This window comes from Colletotrichum tamarilloi (assembly GCF_030869305.1).
Source record: "Colletotrichum tamarilloi strain Tom-12 chromosome Unknown Scaffold_7.1, whole genome shotgun sequence".
NCBI classification, from domain to species: domain Eukaryota; kingdom Fungi; phylum Ascomycota; class Sordariomycetes; order Glomerellales; family Glomerellaceae; genus Colletotrichum; species Colletotrichum tamarilloi.
In genome coordinates, this window is record NW_026849390.1 from 59,790 (window position 1) to 76,774 (window position 16,985).

Below are 16,985 nucleotides of genomic sequence, written 5' to 3' on the forward strand. Positions count from 1 at the left end.
AGCTGGGGTTATCACGACATGACTCTTGTAAGGCGGAGAAGATCGAGAGGCCCGTGAGGCCCATGTACAATGTATCCGTATAAGTCGGTTCACGTTGTATCCCTCTGCCTCTGCGAATGCCACAAGTTAGTCACCGTCCCTTCAGTGCGGTATGAGATTTGTCCACTAGAGGGTGGTGGGAAGCGGACGGTGCGGCCGAGTCGACCGAAGGGTCCGGACCGCATCGGATATTATAGATACGAGCGGAGGGAGGTGAGTCGTCGCCCGCTCGATCCACGTCAGCTTGGAATGAAGGGTCTCTTGTATTTTACCGTGATGCCTAAATCCTGTCGGAGCATGCAACGTGGAGTTGTGTAATGTACCTTGGGCTGAAGGCAAGACGCAGTAAGGTACGGGAAGCTTGAGTTACCATGTGTAAGCTATCCAGAGTTGCGGAAGATTCCCAACAGGGCGGGTTGGATCCTGGCGGGGCATCCTTTCTGGTCAGATGGGAACGTCCACAACCAAGTCAGCGGGAATATTTGGCTTGGATGGCACAAAGTCCCTGGTTCTCCGCCGTCTTATCATCTCTCCAGGTGAAAGCTCGGTGTGTCCAGGTGTGTTCGGTGTACCAGGGTTGCTTTCCTGGTGGTGTGCCGGCGTGGGGGGATCTTATTGGATCGTTCCGTCTGTGCCCAAGCAGATTTACGGTACCTGCTGCTTGGGTGCTCCTTCCATTCCAGATTCAGAGGGTTGGTTCTACGTGTCCATCCCGGTCTCTTGGTGCCGGTACGTATCACAACTTCCGCCATCGCTGCTTACCTCATTTGTATTTGGTAATTGGCCCTTCCTGCAGCCCTCGTAAATCTGACAAACGGCAATCTCTCCGACACGTGCAACGGCAACATTGGCACGCAATTGTCGCCGACGACCCTCTTCCGCCTTACATCCACCCAAGCACCCAAGCCACCCTCAAGCGTCAACTTGGCATCATCCTCAGGAGACGTGTCGGCCCAGTTGGCTTCAAGATCGGCACACCGGTCTGGTGTTGCACACACACTTCGTCTGCTTCAAGTCTGCTCTGTTCCTCCGCATCCCGAGACCCCTTTCCAATGCATCTCAGTCAGTTTCGATACATGAAAAAACCCATCATCCGGGTTCACGGAGGACGATATGATGAATACATGACCCCAAGTCGGCAAAGTTGCTCCGAACATAGCGCACAGAGAATCCACCCGTGATGGATGGACTTTTGTGCTATGGTGCTGTGGGCGCTGGGCGATTCGCGTCGCAAGCGGCATTCTCGAATTAGCACTGAGCATCATCTCGGCCTAGCAGTCACGGCGGATGAATCATTTTGCCATCGGGCAAACCGGTCAAGAGCCTATTCAATGGGAACTGGGTATCCTGGTTGTTCGCCCTAGTTCCTCTCCGCTCCGCACCACTAGGCAATGCTTGTCTGATCAAGCTTATTGAGCTGTCGTTTCTTTTTTCGGTTCTCTCTTCTTTCTTTGTCGTCCCTATTGTTTGTCGTCTCGATATTCTCGAGTACTGAATCACCGGACGAGTCACCGGCAGGCGAACCGTCGGGTACACGGTTGCTTTACAAATCAACATGGGAAACATTAGTCCGAGTAGTAGGCACGGGCGCAAGTTTTGATGATGTGGCGGCGTTCAGTGGGAAACAAGCGCAGCCTTATCCGTCTGCAGCATCCAACGAGATGCCTGTGAAACTCGAGCTATTCCCAAATGGCTTGTACAAGGTGTTCGCAAGTGCGTCTCTAGGGGCTCGGAGCGACCCCAAAGAACAATACATTGCGTACCTAGACACCTAGACCGAAGGCTCTGACTCCTCCGCTCGACTAACGCCCACCCAAACTCCGCAGATATGTCGTTATGTCCATTACTTCCACCGAGTCGGCGGAACCGGTACTGCACGCTGCGTAAATGCAGCCCCATGAGCAGAGACAGGGGGGGCGGCTGATGTACAGTAAGCGATGCAACTCCGGAGAACCTGTCTTGGCCTCCAATCTGCCTAAGCAGAGAGCCTCAGAGACCCCCAAGGGATGTTGCGGACTTTCGGAACATTCCAGATCTACGAAATGGGGTCAAGCCTAAGATGAGATACTCGGTTGTCCAGTGCAAGAAGAGGGATGCATCACGAATCGCAACCACACCCGCGGCACGCATGCGGAGATTGGACAACGTTCACTTCTGTCGTTACCAAGCAGCAACGCCAAAGTCGTGCAAAGCTGCTCACATCTTGGGTTATTTCCCCTTTTGGGCTCGGTGCTAAAGTGTTTGTAGTAGGGCTTACCAATGACGCCCTTACATCACGCTTCGAGTCGTCCATACGTACCACCGTAACGGCCCAGCCTAACGCATCCTTCTCGGACCTGAACGCACCACCAGCATGTTGGAACGATCAGTTGCCCGTTATGTTACCGCGACATAGCACACACGTTAGCCTTGCACCATACACAATGAGCCATCGCATCAAATGTCTCCGTTCAGGAGTCCCCCCCTTGTCAGCTTCCCACCGCGCCCAGGCGTCTACCGCATTTCGGAGTGGACCAAGGCTACACTTGCGGGTTGTCTCTCTTCCTCCGAGCGGCGGGCTCCCGGCGTCAAGGCTTTGCAAACTCCGACCCGCATCGCTTCCAGGTTCTTATCATGTTGTCTGATCAGATACATAAGAGAGCCGGGCCTCCCCTGGTCTTTGCACCCTCGTCTATTTTGTGGCACGCACTTTAGAGACATTCAGCCTCAACCTAATTTTCCTAGGATCTAATCCTTGCTTGGATTTGAGAAGCCATAAGCTATTGCAGGCATATCAAACTCTCAGTCTTACCGCCAGAGTACTCGAGCTACATGCTTCACAACACCGCAGCTATGACTTCAACTACCAGCACCCTAGTAACACCACGAGAGAAGGCCGGGGAGAAGACAGGAGGAGAGACAGATCGGGAGAACACTCCTACACCATCAATGCTTGACGAAGAGGTAGTAGAGAAGAAGGAGGAGGCCGGCACTGCAACGGATGAGGAGGCCGGCTCATCACAACCGACAGAACCCAAAGAGCCCGAGTACCCCACCGGCATCCGGCTCACCTTCATTGTCGTCGCTCTCGTTCTCAGCATTTTCCTGGTTGCTCTCGATATGACCATTGTCGCAACCGCCATTCCCAAAATCACAGACGAGTTCCGTGGTCTGGATCAGGTCGCCTGGTATGGAGCAGCTTTCTTCATGTGTGTTGCCGCTTTCCAGTCAACATGTAAGTCATCCGACCTCCCCTAAACAGTGGGCACTTCCTTCAGCCAGAACATCACTAACAGCATCGTGAACAGGGGGTAAGGCATACAAGTACTTCCCACTCAAGACGTCGTTCCTGCTCTCCATCTTCATTTTCGAAGTCGGCAGTCTTATCTGCGGTGTCGCTCCCAACTCCGTCGCCCTCATCGTCGGCCGCGCCATCGCCGGTGTGGGCGCCGCAGGTATCGGCTCCGGTGCCTACACCATCATCGGCTTTTCCGCCCCGCCCGACAAGCGACCCACCTTCACCGGTATCATCGGAGCCTCGTACGGCATTGCCTCGGTCATTGGGCCTCTGATCGGCGGAGCCTTCACCGACCACGTTAGCTGGCGCTGGTGCTTCTACATCAACCTCCCCATTGGAGGTCTCTCTGCCGCCATCATCCTCTTCTACTTCCACACCCCGCCACAGGCCGTTCCCGTGAAGGCGAGCATGCTTGAGAAGTTCCTTCAAATGGATCTCATTGGCACCGCCCTCATCATGGCGGCGACCATCTCCTTCCTGCTCGCTCTGCAGTGGGGAGGCCACCAGCACCCCTGGAACTCGTCCACCGTCATCGGTCTGTTTGTCGGCTTTGGCTTAATGATTGTCGCTTTCATCGCCCTTGAGTGGTACCAAGGCGAGCGTGCCATGATCGCGCCTCGCCTCATCAGCGACCGCACTGTCTACATCTCCTCCGCATACGCCTTCTTCTTCGCCGGCGCCTACTTCGTTCTGGTATACTACCTGCCCATTTACTTCCAATCCGTCGACAATGCATCTCCCACGCAATCCGGCGTCCGCAACTTGCCGCTTATCATCGCCGTCACCATTGCCACCGTTGCCTCGGGCATCTCCATCTCCGCCACAGGACTTTACACCCCGATCCTTGTTGTCGGCGCTGCTCTTGCTACCGTCGGCGCTGGCCTCCTTTACACCCTCGACATCGGCACTGGAAGCGACAAGTGGATTGGATACCAGGTGCTCGCCGGTCTCGCATGGGGTGCTGCCTTCCAGGTTCCCATCATTGCCGTCCAGGGCACAGTCAGCGAGAGTGATCTTGCATCCGCCACCGCTGTTCTGCTCTGTAAGTCCATCTCTAACAAACTGTCTTCGATGGAATTCTCTACTAACACTAAATCTCACAGTCTTCCAAACCGTCGGTGGAGCCTTCTACGTCGCCGCAGCCCAGTCAGGCTTCCTCATCACTGTCCTGAAGAAGGTTGCCGAGAACGTGCCCAACGTAGACCCCAACCTCGTTGCCCTCACCGGCGCAACCCAGATCCGTACCGCCTTCCCCGCCGATGCCGTCCCGGGCGTCATCCAGGCCTACATGGACGGTCTCAAGATCGCCTTTGCTCTGGCCGTCGCCGGTGCCGGCATCTCGTTCCTCATCTCTCTCGGATCGAGGTGGAGCAAGCTCAACACCAAGAACCTGGCTGGCGCCGCCTAAGTTATTGTCGTTCCGTCACGAGAAAGAAAAGGGAGATTCCATGTTCTCAACCTTTGGGTATTGTTCGACTACGATTAGCTTTCCCTTTTGTCCTTCACTAGATACCATGCTCGACTGTGTAGGAAAGCCTTATAGAATCTAATAATAGGCAGACGGGCCATGGAGTTTTGGTTGCATTTAGGGGGAGAAGGAGGACTTTTGGTCTATCTACGAGGGTGCTTAATTCAGGGCCACTCAACTCTGATGTTTTACGAAGATAATGTCAAATTTCCGTTGCCAACGCACGACATGTGTCAATATGAATTCTTGCGACTGTGTGAATCGATGATTAAGTCTGCCGGTGCGCCATCATCTTGATTCCGCTCGGCGATGATTCATGTTCCATTCTGGATGGAGGCTAGAATGGATAGTCGAGTCGTTCTCACCTAGATACGTTGTGTAAGGCAAGGGTCGGATGTAGCAAGGTGACAGATACGCACGGCAGACGTAGGAGCAAGGTATGACAAGAACAACGGCAATAGTACAACGGGGGCGATGGAGCGATGTAGCGATGAAGCGACGAAGGAAAGTGCGAATATACTTCTTCGGGTATGCTTAAGTCAGGTCTTCTTACCCCTCGCACGCATTCGTTCTTCCTTCAGATTGCACGAGCGGATCTATGAGTTTCCATTCTAGCACACCTCAATTCCTCCTCATGCAAACAACTCCTGAGTCTTCCGCCTCGTCTCCCCCGCAGACGAGTCAGTAGACAACTGCTCAACCTTGTACTCGGAATCCTTCTGTATCCCCCTCACCGGCTGCAGCTCCGTCTCGCTGTCCTGCGCCGAGGAGACACGGCCGTCGCTCTCGCCTTCCAGCCGTACCGCACCCTTCTGCCACTTCCTCGACCGCAGCGACATGCCGCCCGAGCCCCCAATCGTGGGACCCACGTACTTTGCCGTCGTCTTCCTCGTCGCGTTTCTGTTCTTGCTGAGGAGGAAGCGGAAGGCGGGGAGAGTGGCGACGATGATGCTGACGGACGACTCGATGTGGCTCAACATGCTCAGGAGCACCGGCCCGTTGGCCACCGTCGTCGGGTCCTTTGCTGCGTCGCCTGTGGCTTTCGTCACCTGCGCGAGCCGCGCGATGGCGAAGGCTACGATGATGCCGCCGAGGGAGAAGAGGATGGCTAGGCCGAACTTGTGGGATGGGGAGGTGCTCAGCTTGCGCAGGAGGTTGAGAGGCAGGATCATGACTGTTTGCATTGTGTAAGTAATATGGGACGCCTACTGCAGCTTTGCATCCGAGACGTACTGAGAATATCTGCCGCAACATCTGCGCTAGTCGCGAACTTGATGGATGCATCAGCTCTTACTAGGTCTTCTGGCGCACTGCACCCGGCTGATTCTGCAGCGTTAATTATTTAACCAACGGTCTAGGGTTCGCGAAAACGTACTCGCACTCCAATATTTCGTCAACGGTGTGCACGTCAAGAAATTTGAAAACATGCATGCTAGATACAGCACCAGGACCGCACCGAAGCACATCCACCAGGCGCGAATGTATTTGGGCAGTCCGGTGACCAGCCTTCGTACGAAGAAGAGAATGGAGAACTTTGCTGTTGATCACATGAAGACAGTCAGTGTTGCTCACCACCGTATCCATTTGTGAAAATTAGAGAGGAAGCGACTCACCGGCCCACAGTGTCGTCCAGAACAGCAGCATCTGACAGAACATCAACTTGAGAGATGCAATCGTCCTGGCGATGAACTCATCGGACCCTAAAGGCACGGGTGTCATAGGATCTTTGGCAGCCGCCTTGGTATACTCGCCGGCGAGGTAGAACTGCGGCAGCATGCAAGTGATGACTGCGGTCAAAGCCGTCAGAGTCACGAGTCCGGCGATGATGAAGTAGTCGTCGGCAAAGAGGCGCCGCTGGAGGATCCATTGGAAGGTGCCTCGGAAGACGGTCATCCCAAAGGCGGCTCCCCACATGATCCATATGAGTATCTGTCAGACATAAGATATCGTGTTAGCTAACAGATAACGGAGCGATATAGGTTAGCATGGCCAATGCGACGGTTACGACCGAGGCACGGATCAGAGATCGACAAACGGAGACGTTGCCCCGGCCGTGCCGGACTCCGAGTAAGCGGGGGGCGGGGCGGCACGGGCGGGTCGGTTTGCTGCTTACCATCATCTCAGTGTAGCCGAGCACCGGAGTCGCCATATTGCGAGTCGTTCGTCTACCGGACGATGTCGGTTTGCGTCTCTGGGTCGGATATTGGTTTTACGCAGAGGTTCGACAGTGGCACAGCAGCTGAGCATCGGAAAAGTGGCCACACGAGGGCATTAAAAGAACGCATTCACATTGCTTTTTTCTCTTTTTTGCCTTTTGCCTTTTGCCTTTGCGCCCCCGAACCGACCTGCTGGATCAGGGGCGCTACGCCGAGACGCATCCTGCCCATGCGGGTTGACAGAAGGATGGAAGGGATTCTCGTCACTCACCTGCGGGATCACCGGCTAGGTTTGCGCCATTCGAGCAGGGCAATATCTTTTGTGCTCTTTCTCGCTCGTGTCAACGGACATGCTAGCCCGAGTCGGGATTCGGACGACGTGGGGTTGGACAAGGGTATTTGGGTATCGACGGGGGGCTCGCCACCAACGGCAGCACCTCATCTCGCGTCTGCGAGGATGCTACCGACCTGCCAATGAGAGAGTCGTCAAATCATGACACTACTGCAGTCGATAGCAGACCTCAACCAACTTGCATGATCCCCTCCATCCTTCGCTAACGATATTTCTGCAGCTTCATGGGATCCCCTGGGGGGCGAATTCCTCCCAATTTTAATATACTTCCCATCGCTACGAAACTGGGTTCGAAACCCGGAATCCCGCGATAGAAGAATGCTTGACTTTCCTCCTGCATTCAGACCTCCTCCACGTTTCGTCGTGGTTCATCGCTTCTCTGACTGACTCCTGCCAAGTTGCCTTAGTCAACAACCATGGTTCGCGCCGCATCCCTCGTCGCCAGCTTGCTGGCTGTCGTCACAAACCCCCTCGTCGTTGCGGCTGAGAGCATCGCCGACGCCGCCACCAATTCGGCCGTCGTAGCCAGCCTTCCAGGTTCAGAGAAGATCGCCTGTGGACTGCTCAACTCCCGCTACCCCAAGCAGACCTTTTACTCCGGCTCCGATGGTTACACATACGAGACGCAGACGCAGTACTGGTCCGCGACAGAGTACAACACACCAGCTTGCGTCTTTGTCCCACAGAATGCCCAGCAGGTGTCTTTTGCTGTTACTACACTGACTTTGAGCTTGACCAAGTTCGCCGTCCGCAGCGGAGGTCATATGCCAGTTGTGGGATACAACAGCATCGGATCATCTGGCGTCCTGCTGTCAACGTCCAACCTGGCCACTCTGGCTCTCTCCAGCGACAAGTCCACTGTATCTGTTGGTGCTGGCTACAGGTGGAGAGATGTCTACTCCTACCTCGCACCTTCCGGCCTAGCAGTCGTCGGAGGCCGTATTGGCGGTGTTGGCGTCCCCGGTCTGCTTCTTGGGGGCGGAATTTCCTTCTACTCGAACCAGTACGGCTTCGCAGCCGACAACGTTGTTCGGTACCAGGCCGTGCTTTCCAGCGGCTTAGTCGTCGAGGCCACCGCTACCAATGCCTACTCGGACCTCTTCTGGGCCCTCAAGGGAGGCGGTAACTCCTTTGCTATTGTCACTCGCTTCGACCTCAAGACCTTTGTGTCGCCTAAGGTATGGATAGGAATCTCGCAGTACGCGCAGACGGACAGCGCCAAGTACCTCGACGCCGTCTACAACTTTGGCAAGTTCGGTTCCGCGGATGGCAAAGCCGCCATTATTCCCACCATCCTCACCTATCCTTCGTACAACATCACCGCGTACGCGGCTGCCCGGTTCTACGACTCCGAGACCGCGCCCGCGACTGCGTTCGAGAACTTTACGTCTCCTGCCCTGACGCCTGTGGCCGATTCCTATGCCCTGCAGCCTCTCGCCGATTATGTGACTGCCGTTGACGCACTCCAACCCACCGGTCTCCGACAAGAGTGAGTCGTCTCAACCCCTCGAGCTGTTATCTTGCCAACTCACTAACCCTTTTCAAGATTCCGCGTCATGTCCCTTGTAGTCAACCGCGACGCAGTAGACTACGTCCACGACACCTTCCTCAGAGCCACCAGCGTCAGCCTCACCAGCATCGTCGGCCTGTCGGCCTCCGTCACCTTCCAACCCATCACCAAGGAGTTCATCCAGCAGGGCGTCGCCAAGGGCGGCAATCCCCAGGGCGTGGACCCGTCCAAGGCGCCGTACTTTTGGGTCGTCGAGAACCTGACGTGGCAAGACGCCAAGGACGACGCCGCGGTGAAGGCCTTTGCTGACAGCGTTACGGCGGAGATCGAGGCCGGGTTAGTGGCCAAGGGCGTCGCGGGCGGGTATTTGTACTTGAACGATGCGGGACAGGGGCAGAAGATCTTCCAGAGTTACCCGGCGGCGAACCTGGCGAAGCTCAAGGCTATTCGCGCCAAGTATGACCCGTTGAGGATTTACACGAATCTCTTGGTCGGGGGTTGGAAGGTGCTTGACGCCTGATGATTATCTGATACTGACGGTCGCTGTCATTTTCCACTAATCAGCTGAGAATAATGTTTATAGTAATGTGTACTTAATTCGAGCATGATGACCAACCTTGAAAACTGATGTGTACGTGTTTGTGATCCGATCTCCATAAAGCGAATTCGACGCTTCCACGAGAACCCGCATACTTTGGAGTAACAATACTGGATCATCCAGTTAGCCGCCTCCTTTCTCCTGTCGATACAAATCCTGGAGAAGATATCAGCAGAGACATCGCAGTACAACCATGCAATCAGCAAAACGATGATACAGCTGTTCCTGGAAAACAAAAATTCAACTTTTGTAGGTATTCCAATCTCGCTATAAAATGCAAAATGCGCCCTTCCTCCTTTCTACCTCTTTGCAACTCTAATCCGGACACCCACCCACACCCCGCAGCAAAAAAATAAAAACAAAGTCTATGAAGAGCCGCCTGTAACCTTGACACTACCATCCTCCATACCAAAATACGCAGCCACGGGCTTCTGCGCCAACCCGACCTTGCCGGCCGCAGCGGCCTCGACGCCGTTGAGGCCGTGGAAGATGCCAATCTCGACGATGCCGGGGATCATGAGCAGCTCCTTGGCCAGCGCGGAAACCTCCCACGCGCCGCTGGCGTTCCGGGCACTGCCGTCGGAGACGTCTGAAGAGAGGAGAAGCTGCGGGAAGGGCGCGTCGATGAGCCACATGCCGTTGTCGGTGACGACCTCGCCGGCTTTGCCGGGGGCGCCGGGCCGCACGGCGGGCTTGACGGCGCCGAGGGCCGTGAGTCTGTCCAGCACGTCGGGGGCGGACATGGGGAGGACTTCGATGGGGATTGCCTTCCAGTTTGTGAGCAGTCTCGCGGAGAGCTTGCGGTAATCTGGGATATTTAATCAGCTCAATTCTCAGGTCTTCCTGCCGGGGGGAAACTCACCAGCGACAACGACAAACTTCTTCGCAGCGATAGCAACAAGCTTCTCCTGGAACAGACACGCGCCGCCGCCCTTGATGCAGTTAAGCTCGGCGTCCACCTCGTCGGCGCCGTCAAACGCGACGTCGATGGCGACGAGCTTGCCGTCCGGGCCGAGGGGTCTGTCGTCGAGGTTGCACAGGCGCAATCCGGCGGCGCGGATGAGACCCTTTGACTGGCTGCCCGTCGGGAAGAAGGTCATGTCGCCGTAGAACGCGGGACCCTTGGCGGCGATGGCGTCGACGACGTAGACGACTGTGCTGCCGGAGCCGATGCCGACGTAGCGGGCGCCCGGGGCGAGATGTTCGTCTACGGCGCGGTAGGCGGCTGCCTTTTTGGCTTGTTCGACGAGGGACATTGTGGGTGTGGTTGTGAGGGTGCGGCGGGAGAGGTGGAGGGAGGTTGAGGTTGAGGTTAAGATTGAGGTTGATGGCGGGGTGACTTTGGGTGTGAGTGGTGAGCGGGATGGGGTGAGGGGATGGGTTTTGGTGGTGAGGTGTGAGAAGGGGCGTGGGGTGGTAGATGAGGACGAGAGGAAGTGGAGTGACGAGACTTTTGATCTTATAAGTCTTCTACTTGTGCTGATGCTAGTCAGGGACATGGAAGGCGAGGGCGAGGCGGGAGTCGGGATGAGGTGGTGGTGTTATAGTGGGATGAGCCATAAAGTTGCGTCTCTTGCGGCTGTCCGGGCTTACTCAGGAACCTGAATCGTGACGCGGGACGGGGAGAGTGGGTTCGGATCTCCGGCTGGCGACGGCTGGTTCCAGATGGAGGGTGTCGTGGATTCATCCCAGAGATGGACTTGGACAAAGAGGTATTTGCGGCTGGCATAGGAATATTGTGTTCGGTCAATTGTAATCCGAACCATTAAAAGGCATTGAATTCTCTGGTATCTGATTGATGGCTTTTGCGGTCACCAAGGCGAGTGCCGCAAAATCAGAGGGCTGATCCCACGGTGAGCCTCGGTGAGAACCCCTCCTTCACCGAGCGCGGGGCATAATCCATCAGATGTCAATGCACCTCAAGAACTCAGGAACCACTTCTTTTTTTCACCATCTCCACATAATGACGTACCCAACGGTGATTTCCAGGGACGTCTGTTCTTCTCCACCACGCAGCACCGACTCAACGCCCGCCGTTTATCGTCTCAGAAGTCAGAAACCGGATCCGCCGAATCAGACCGGGACGGCAAGACCTCGGAGGGGAAACCGGGAGTCCCACCGGTGTGCATCCCGGTGGAGAATTGCCGGTGGAGAAGGAGGGAAAAGTCTGTACCTTTCATAGGAGATTAGGAAGATCCTTCTCAAGGAACTACCCTCGCGGTCTTCGCGGGTAGTAAAAGGGTTTTATGCTTGACGACGTCATTTTGCTTAAGTATGGAGACTGGTAGATGTTCTGAGGGAATATGGATGGGTCCAACAAAGGCTTCTGCTGCTTTAGATGACGAATTTAAGGAACCGGGCGCGATGAAATAGCAAGCTCGTATTCGGTCGAGCAAGTTGGTGTCGATAAGATACAACTCAACGATACTAAACCAGGTCAGATTGCGTCGTGGAGTCTCTTGAGTATGATGTGGCCATCTCTCTGATAGGCTCTGCTGGATCCTCTGCTAGCGTCTCGCCTGTAAGATGTCAATATGCAAATCTTCTGGGGAAACATCTCAGTTCTGGCAAAGCCTTCGACTACGATCGTCGCACAGCGAGCAACGTCAACATGGATGGAGAGGATGCGAAGAACAACCATCATTATTTCGCTTCTCATTGATTTGCGATTGAACAAGTGCTGACAGTGTTGACGATGCTTTACTGATAAGGATCAATAACCCATCCCGCTTTAGCTTCTTGTGCGATGTTGCACAGATGACAGGATCAAAGGCAAGTGACGGACTGAGGGAGAGTCTTCACGTTGCTAATATAAACGCAGTAATTCGCGATCCAAAGTCTAGTGAGATCCTTAGGCATTGAACTCATTGTCTTCTTCGCGCTTCCGATAGTCATCAACCGAAGTTCCCGCATCAAAGTGAAGAGGATAATACTCATCCACAACCTCGATAAGCCCGTCATCTTCGTTTATAGTCAGGTCCAATCTTCCTCGATAGCGGAACGTCTTTCCGCTGGCCTTATACTGGCTCGTCAGGTCGTTCGTATACGTTCCGGTTCCGACAAAGGCGAAAGTCACATAAACCTTCCCACCTTTCTTCAACTCCGGCCAGACAAGCTCAACGTGCATTTCGAAGTCGGGGTTCGCATGTTTCCACATCCCGACGTGATCTGCTATGCCGGCGTGCCCTTTGCGCTGAACCCGGAAGGCGTGATCGTTGTAGATTATCGATTTCGAGTGGAGGTCAATCCACTGCTGAGGAGGTCCGTGGGCATTGGATAGTGGGAAGACGCCGGCCCAGATGGCGGCTAGGTCTTTGGGAGTTGGGAGGTTTCCTGGTGATCAATTCTCGTCAGCGTCTTAAGAGGTGACAAGATGAACCGGGAGAACATCATGGGGGGAGGGAGAAGGTGACTCGCTCTAGACTGAAGCCGACTTACTCATCACGGCCAAAAGTTTCTGGACAGGAGTTTCCAGAGGGACGTTGCTTGGATAAGGCCACTGAGAGGGAGACAGCAAGAATCGAGGCGGGCGATGTAGCTATTTAATCTTGAATACAGATCCTCTAGCGAGCTGTGAGACAAATATAACAGTCGAAAGCAAGCACTGTACTGGTGACGCCCAGAGTTCTTGCCGTTGGAAGTTGCCGGTCATCAAAGCTGGTCTTGGCACTATCAAGAACTGTGAAGTCTAGGTATACCTCGGCGACCAACCTGTAGTACAGGATCTTCCAAGGAAGGAATATACAATGCCCGCCATTCCGCGACAAGCCGATGTGCCTCGGCTGGTTCCTACAGCGGATGTATCGCGCTTCACGGCCCCCGGCTTACCATGGACCGAGGCCGCTCCGGTGAGCTGGTGAACAAGCATAGCTCTGGCCTGCAGGACATAAGTGACCAAATTCGGATGATTTGTCTTCGATATAGGTACTAGCAACAACTTTGGGTGTGACGGTGACCCAATTAATCTAGACCGGGCAGTCAAGATACCAAACCTTATTCTGATCATAAAAACACAGTGTAACCACTTGCGGTAACACAGTCTTACTTCACTCAGGACAATTGAAATGGCCTGTACCAATTCCTAGCACGTTTGAGTACATTTGACGCTAGTGAGGAGTCTGAAATTGCACAGGATGAGTCGAGCTTTTGGTCAACGACAGCTCCAGCGGCCGGGCGGCCGAGAAGACTTCTCTACATAGGCTGGAAACAGCCTGAACAACAAAGTGCATTTGTAATGCTAAGGTTCAATTCTATGAGATCAAAGGGTTATGTGCGCCATTGTGGGATATGGCATTAAGAGGGCGCTCATATCAGTAGACTTGTCATCTAATGTGTTCAAAATAATAAGCATAGATGAGCGATACACTAAGTAGTGAAAGAGCATTGAGACAAGTTGAATTTCTAAGTGATTGTACTAACACTGAATGAAGGTAGGCGAGTTGATCGATGGTTTAACGACACCACGTGGTTTACGTGCGGCCGAACCACCCGCCTCCCTCATCCCGCTCAATGTAGGTGTGGAGGATGAACTCAGTACCTGTGTAGGTAATAGTAAACACGGAACTTTGTCTTCAAGAGCCATGAAGTTCCGAGTTAGCGCATTTGGGAGACGCATTCTGGCGTCGCCTAATATAGAGCATATACTGGACTTGTTGCCTGATCTGACGATCTCCTTGGATGGCACAAATACGTACTTGGCATTGCATGATTGGAACAGACTTTGTGTTCGGCGTTGTTAACTCGTGTTCAACTGCCCGATAGATAGCATGAGTTTACGTCTCGAAGAACAACGACTGCATGGCCAAAAGCCATGAGCAGCCATGGCAAAGGGTCCAGTCAAACCGGATCGAATTTTCCTCATCCAATCACTGTGGAATGTTGCCATCGAATCAAAAATCTACTGAACTGTCACATGGCAGATGTCGACGAATTGGGCATGTCAGTCAGAGAGGGGTATTTGGCTATCTATCATACGAATCAGAAGGCTCTGCTCCGTCCCGTTCTTCACGCGATCACTTCCTCTTGTTATCATCCCCGTCGTCGCAGCTTTGTCAAGCAAACCGATTCCTTCACTTTGGAGGCACATTTTATAAGTCCACGTGCAGTGGCGAGATAACAAAACTCTCTCATTGCGATGGCAGCATTACCGCTTCTCTCCACCTCAGCAGAGGCCCTAGTCATGGCACTCGCAGAGGTAGGGGTCGCTACAGCTGCAGTCGCCCCTGTTGCGCCCGTTGCAGCTGCAATCACATTCCCCGTTGCGGCTTTGGCCGTAGGTGCTGGCGCCGTGGCGGTCCGAATGGGACTGGTAGGTATATGTAGGGCTACTTGTATCCTTGATCTCCATAGCTGATGTTTGTCCTTGAATGCACCAGTTCAATACCTCGGACACCCCTCCGAGAATGCCCAAGATTCCCAAGAAGATGCTGAAAAGACTGCTCAAAGTCTATGGCAAGAAGATTCACAAGAAGCTGAAGAAAAGAACGCGTTACGATACGAACAATAGAATTGTGTGGAATAATACAGACTTTCGAATCGATTTGAGACGGTCTAATAAGGTTCATGTCCATATCAAGACTTGGCACTTGCATTTCAACAAGACAGCAGGTAAGGACATCAGGGATATGTTTGAATTCCAGGGCTGCACAACGCATAAAAAACTGCTTCGGGGTGTGTTTGATATTGAGAATCCACCGGATTACGAAGCCTGGGTAGAAACAATTTTAGAGTTATATCATGAGAGACGCATCGGGGTCTCTGAAGACAAGGTTACTTCAGATATCTTGAATTACAAGATGCTTGGGCTTGTTTCCTTGCGAAAACGGCTTGTAGTACAGTTGAAGGATGGATTTCGCCTCAATTCTTTCAGTCTGCTACAACGAAAGACTGATTTCTTCGAAGGGTATCACTTGTAGCGGGCTTAGAGATTGAGGACCAGCGAGTGTTCTATTTGGAGAAATATAGTAATTATGTTGAAAGGAGTTGGGCTTGATGTTATAAAATGAGTTCAGTTAGATCACATCACGGACTGTCGCAGACAATACTATGACTAAGTACCGTCCAGATGATATCGCTCAAGGTCGGGAAAATATTAGCATAGAAATATTGAGGCTTCCTTTTACTTATTATTTCCACATTCAGCCTTTGAGGCTGGGGCTTCATTCTTTTCGATCGACTTACGGAGCCTTATTATAATCAAGAAATCTTGTCGACTAATCAAGTCACCAGAAGAAATGTGATATCCTGTTCAGGCGCCCACTAATTATGCCGTTCCTGTCAACAGCACAGGAAGCGCCCGTCTCGACTCTCGGTTGACGAGTCAGATCAATTTCTGTGCGAGGCAGTCAAGTGAATCAAAAAATACATTCTTCAACGAAGTTGGAGTCTAAGTTAACTGAGAGTTGCGCTGTTCGTTTCCGAAGACAAGCGTGAATTATAGGGCCAGTGCCCCTCTCCTTCAGTTCCATTCAGCCATTCTTTTTTTGTATAAATGTTATCCTCTCACTCAAGCGTTTAGCCAGTCAGCCAACAGTTTCACTGCCAGTTCTTGAAATACATACACGCTCAATCGTACAAAGGATTTCCAGCGCGTGACTAGCCCTCTTGTGGGATCAGCATGACTATCACTAGCTAAGGTCAGGTAGATAGGACTACGTAATCATATTCGGGGCTGAATCAATACCCAATCACTGTCCTTTTCAAATGAAAGACAGCGAGAAGTTGTGCCTGTATCAAGTTATGACTTCCAACTGCCTCTACACGGCCCATTCTTTTCACAAAGCCCAAATGGAGTATATTATTTTCGGTGGACAGACGGTCTTCCTCAGGTTCACGGTTCTTGCGGATCTTATTCAGCGATGACATTTCAGTGAAGTAAAATTGAAAAGGGACTAGTGAAGGCCGCAGAACTCCATGAGGCAGTGCTTGTGTAACGCCTCCGTTTCAAATGTTGCGGGTTCCTAATCTGCGGGAGCGTGAACCACAGATCGAACTGATATACACAGCCGCATTGCTGACATAAACCTCAAGGCAGAGGCATCATAAGGTACTCTTCCTGAAAATGATTGGCCCGGATCTCATACGGCCGAGTCGGTTCCTTCACTGAGCCTTTAGCTAGCCCAAGAATGATGGCCATTGGCTACGAGCTTGCTAGGGTGGGAGCCGGCATATGAAGTCTGCCTGGAACCTGGCTGGCGTTCGTTTGGCAAGTTAAACATTGGCATCATCCTTGACGGGGATCTACATGCTTGTCGCTATCAAACAACTTTGACTTCGACCTAGGGATTATTAATCTTACCTATTGGAAACACGAGGCCAATGGAGTCCCGCAGCTACAAGATCAACACGTTCAAGTACTACTAATAGAATAAGGGGCAAGTTTGACCATCTATTAGGCTACCAGAGTCCAGCTGAGAAGAAAGACATACCAAAGGGCATATTGCTCTAGCCCAAGCTCTGGCTTCCATGTGCTTACCATCCTGTCTCTTCCGACAACGTCTTTCCACGTCTGTTGTCAATGTTTCGACCCCCATGTTCTTACTGACATGAAGAAGGCCTCTTAGCTGAGATGATGCATATGAAATCA

At 52.9% G+C, this 16,985-nt stretch overlaps 7 protein-coding genes across 7 annotated transcripts; 4 read left to right on the plus strand and 3 right to left on the minus strand.

The window, feature by feature from the left end:
- Positions 1 to 1,700: 1,700 nt before the first annotated feature.
- Positions 1,701 to 1,814, plus strand: CTAM01_02959 (uncharacterized protein; the record flags this gene model as incomplete). The annotated part of the gene is made up of 1 exon (XM_060518997.1): positions 1,701 to 1,814. The coding sequence occupies one exon, from the start codon at positions 1,701 to 1,703 to the stop codon at positions 1,812 to 1,814; it is 114 nt and encodes a 37-aa protein (XP_060385996.1).
- Positions 1,815 to 2,850: 1,036 nt separating this feature from the next.
- Positions 2,851 to 4,724, plus strand: CTAM01_02960 (major facilitator superfamily transporter; the record flags this gene model as incomplete). Its single annotated transcript, XM_060518998.1, has 3 exons — positions 2,851 to 3,253; positions 3,327 to 4,358; positions 4,420 to 4,724. The coding sequence occupies 3 exons, from the start codon at positions 2,851 to 2,853 to the stop codon at positions 4,722 to 4,724; spliced, it is 1,740 nt and encodes a 579-aa protein (XP_060385997.1).
- Positions 4,725 to 5,416: 692 nt separating this feature from the next.
- On the minus strand, positions 5,417 to 6,933 carry CTAM01_02961 (uncharacterized protein; the record flags this gene model as incomplete). The annotated part of the gene is made up of 5 exons (XM_060518999.1): positions 5,417 to 5,958; positions 6,018 to 6,104; positions 6,160 to 6,321; positions 6,398 to 6,713; positions 6,898 to 6,933. 5 exons carry the CDS (start codon positions 6,931 to 6,933, stop codon positions 5,417 to 5,419), a joined length of 1,143 nt encoding a protein of 380 aa, XP_060385998.1.
- A 775-nt stretch (positions 6,934 to 7,708) lies between these two features.
- CTAM01_02962 (FAD binding domain-containing protein) lies at positions 7,709 to 9,322 on the plus strand (the record flags this gene model as incomplete). Its single annotated transcript, XM_060519000.1, has 2 exons — positions 7,709 to 8,781; positions 8,839 to 9,322. The coding sequence occupies 2 exons, from the start codon at positions 7,709 to 7,711 to the stop codon at positions 9,320 to 9,322; spliced, it is 1,557 nt and encodes a 518-aa protein (XP_060385999.1).
- Positions 9,323 to 9,765: 443 nt separating this feature from the next.
- CTAM01_02963 (ribose 5-phosphate isomerase A) lies at positions 9,766 to 10,656 on the minus strand (the record flags this gene model as incomplete). Its single annotated transcript, XM_060519001.1, has 2 exons — positions 9,766 to 10,208; positions 10,263 to 10,656. 2 exons carry the CDS (start codon positions 10,654 to 10,656, stop codon positions 9,766 to 9,768), a joined length of 837 nt encoding a protein of 278 aa, XP_060386000.1.
- Positions 10,657 to 12,251: 1,595 nt separating this feature from the next.
- On the minus strand, positions 12,252 to 12,842 carry CTAM01_02964 (uncharacterized protein; the record flags this gene model as incomplete). Its single annotated transcript, XM_060519002.1, has 2 exons — positions 12,252 to 12,733; positions 12,839 to 12,842. The coding sequence occupies 2 exons, from the start codon at positions 12,840 to 12,842 to the stop codon at positions 12,252 to 12,254; spliced, it is 486 nt and encodes a 161-aa protein (XP_060386001.1).
- A 1,692-nt stretch (positions 12,843 to 14,534) lies between these two features.
- CTAM01_02965 (uncharacterized protein) lies at positions 14,535 to 14,906 on the plus strand (the record flags this gene model as incomplete). Its single annotated transcript, XM_060519003.1, has 2 exons — positions 14,535 to 14,712; positions 14,776 to 14,906. The coding sequence occupies 2 exons, from the start codon at positions 14,535 to 14,537 to the stop codon at positions 14,904 to 14,906; spliced, it is 309 nt and encodes a 102-aa protein (XP_060386002.1).
- Positions 14,907 to 16,985: the final 2,079 nt, after the last annotated feature.